The following is a 2,996-nucleotide window of genomic DNA, read 5'->3' as shown; positions in this document are numbered from 1 at the left end:
ATGGTAATAAAAAAAAACAATTACAACTGAACTCAAATAGTAAGGTAATTCGTATTCAAAACACATGAGTCATTCCAAACCAGTTGAAAACTTATCATAACATACCCGAATGTAAACTACGCTTTACAGTCCTCGGCTGATAAATAAAATAAATAAATAAATAAAAAAAAAAAAAAACTCTATGTTTTTAGGGGTCTACTTATAAACGTATAATATTTGGTGTTGCTGTCAAATAATAAACAGAGCAAGGATCGTCCCTCTTCACAAATTTTATGTGGGGCCTGAAGATGGCTATAAATAACACATATCCTTAATTTTAGAATTACATACAGACACAATTGGTTCTTTGTTTCTGACATAAAAAGAGTTTATCTTAAAAGCTTTTCCAAGAAATATCCGATTGTTTAGTGTCAGACATGGAATCACTCCAGAAAGAGATCGTTTTGGTACAGAAAGTGTGTGAGATTTATCATAAAATTTCAAAGCTTGACAATCTGAAACCCTCCAAAGATGTTGATAGCCTCTTCACTGAGCTGGTCCGCACATGCATCCCACCCTCTTCTATAAACATATCCACTCTCCCGGCCAATATTCAAGAAATAAGGTCAAAGCTCATAAGACTTTGTGGTGAGGCTGAAGGCCATCTTGAAGCCCACTTCTCCACCATTTTAGGCTCTTTCCCAAATCCACTTGACCATCTAAAAGAATTCCCTTACTACTCCAATTACCTGAAGCTTAGCCGTCTTGAGTTTGACATTCTTACTGAACACTATTCTGCATTTGGAGAAGCCCCTAAGCGTCTTGCATTTGTTGGGTCTGGCCCCTTGCCTCTCACATCTATTGTACTAGCCTCTTATCATCTCAAGGACACCATTTTTCACAACTATGACATAGACTCTTCCGCAAATTCGATGGCCTCTCATCTTGTTTCGTCTGATTCTGATTTGTCCCAAAGAATGGTATTCCACACTGCCAATATAATGGATGTGACAGATGAGTTGAAGGGATATGATGTTATTTTCTTGGCTGCACTTGTAGGGGTGGATATTGATGAGAAGGTTAAGGTCATTGATCATTTGGCAAAGTACATGGCCCCAGATGCTTTGCTCATGCTGAGGAGTGCTCATGGTGCCCGTGTCTTTCTCTATCCAGTGGTAGAAGCACAACAACTTCAAGGGTTCGAAGTTCTCTCCGTTTTTCATCCAAATGATGACGTCATCAATTCAGTCATGATTTCACGTAAGATTGCAGATCCTGTTAACGATGATCATGGTGATAATCATCATCATCACCATCAGTTGGGGATCGAGTCCGTCATGCCATTGAGTTGCAAGTATTGTGAGTTCCAAGCTTTCAACAATCCTCTTGGCCAGATGAAAATGATTGATAATTAGATCTCATTTTACGTTAAATAGGATTGGTATTCTTATAAACTTATCGTATGTGCTTGCTTGAAAGTGTGGGAACGGATTTGTTTGTCTCACTTTTCTCTTATCTTACTGAAATTTTCAGAAATAAAGAACCCTATATTATGTTTTACATCATCCGCCTATTTACAAACTGTTGTTACAAAAACTTATTTCCCATTCGTTTTCCTGTTCACTAAACTATAGTTCCACTTCTTATATCCTTTATAACTTTGGAAAGAAGGATTTACACTACTACGGAATTCAAAAAAATATTTACGCTGTTGGAACGTGTCATCTCACAATATTAATTGGTATACGCAAGAGAGAAAGGACTGAATGTACAAAAGAATATGAATACACAAGAAAAGAATTCAACACTAGCAGTATGTTCTATGTATATATATATATATATATATATATATATATATATATGTGTGTTCTTGGTGATGACTGGTTTCAAAAGCCATGATGGTTGAGTCTCTATGTATACATATGTGTAATTTGATGTAAAAATTGTTCTTGTTGTTGATAATAAGAGTCTTTCTTTTTAGAATACAAGAACCATCTTCTTTTCTCTTTCTTCCTGTGTGTACATAAACATTTTGTTGTTGTTGTTCTGGTTTGTGTCCAACGTAGTGTATCAGAGGAACGTTCTAGATTGAAGGATTGTGCAGAAAACAAGGATCAAAGGGGTAGAGCGAGAAAAATAAGAAGAAGGAAGATTGGAACACAAGTGTTTCATATGGGAGAAGGTAAATTCCATCCAATCTACATTAAAATCTGTTTTAGTATTTCTTGAGTAAGTTTTAGGTTGTTCTTGCCAATTCACGAGTGGATATAATCAAAGAAGGAAACACGGATGGAAAACATAAACACTTGTATGGAATGAAAAAGTCCCTTCTCAGGAGGTTTTGACATTACTACGTGGGATAGAGCATAATGGAAAGGACTATCAAAAGAACAAAAAGATAAGAGAAGACAAAAGATGAAATGATGTAATGTTGCGATTGTGATTAATAATTAAAATCTTGTTTTGTCTTCAATGTTTCTCCAACAGTTTCTCCTGTTCTGTCTTTTGTCTTCAATGTTTCTCCAACAGTGGTGTGTGTATGATTAAAGACCCAGAAGGAAAATACTTTGGGCAATGATCTATTGATCTCCAACAAAGTGGAGATAGATGATGGCTTGTTTGTGATTAAAACCTTGCTGCTGAACACAACCCACAACCACCACCTTCCACCTTCGGCGACCTTCTCTTATAGTCGTCGGAGGTGTCTTCATTATGTTCCATATTTTTCCTTTTCTTCTCTTTGCCGCCTAAATAATAAAACAACCACCGGCACCGGTGTTGGTCACGAGTCTTCAGGCCAATGATGGAATGATGTCAAGATCAGCGTGGTATTGTGAGCTTATCGTTCTAATGGTTAGAAGGTGTCATGATGTATCGTGACCCGGTGGCTATAACATTCATACGGGTGGGACCCAGTACTCATTTAATTGAGACTCTTAGGTCTTAGATCGTTATTCTTTGGCATCGTTGAGTGTTAGTGTATTTTTGGGAGTCAGGAGACTCAGTGACCAGCTGGT

At 37.1% G+C, this 2,996-nt stretch overlaps 1 protein-coding gene across 1 annotated transcript; it reads left to right on the top strand.

Annotated features, from left to right (window-relative positions):
- Positions 1-337: 337 nt before the first annotated feature.
- Positions 338-1,539, top strand: LOC145123477 (nicotianamine synthase-like). The gene has a single exon (XM_079058688.1). The coding sequence runs from the start codon at positions 417-419 to the stop codon at positions 1,392-1,394; it is 978 nt and encodes a 325-aa protein (XP_078914814.1). The 5' UTR covers positions 338-416; the 3' UTR covers positions 1,395-1,539.
- The last annotated feature ends 1,457 nt before the right edge of the window (positions 1,540-2,996 follow it).

The sequence above is a fragment of the Lactuca virosa genome, chromosome 7, assembly GCF_052849685.1.
Source record: "Lactuca virosa cultivar CGN04683 chromosome 7, Lactuca_virosa_CGN04683_v6, whole genome shotgun sequence".
In the NCBI taxonomy this organism is placed as follows: Eukaryota; Viridiplantae; Streptophyta; class Magnoliopsida; order Asterales; family Asteraceae; genus Lactuca; species Lactuca virosa.
Note: the sequence above shows the minus strand (reverse complement) of the source record. Positions and strands in the feature narration are given on the sequence as shown.

Coding starts and splice junctions, on each gene's coding strand:
- LOC145123477 (XM_079058688.1), top strand. CDS start 417: ATGGAATCACTCCAGAAAGAGATCGTTTTGGTACAGAAAGTGTGTGAG.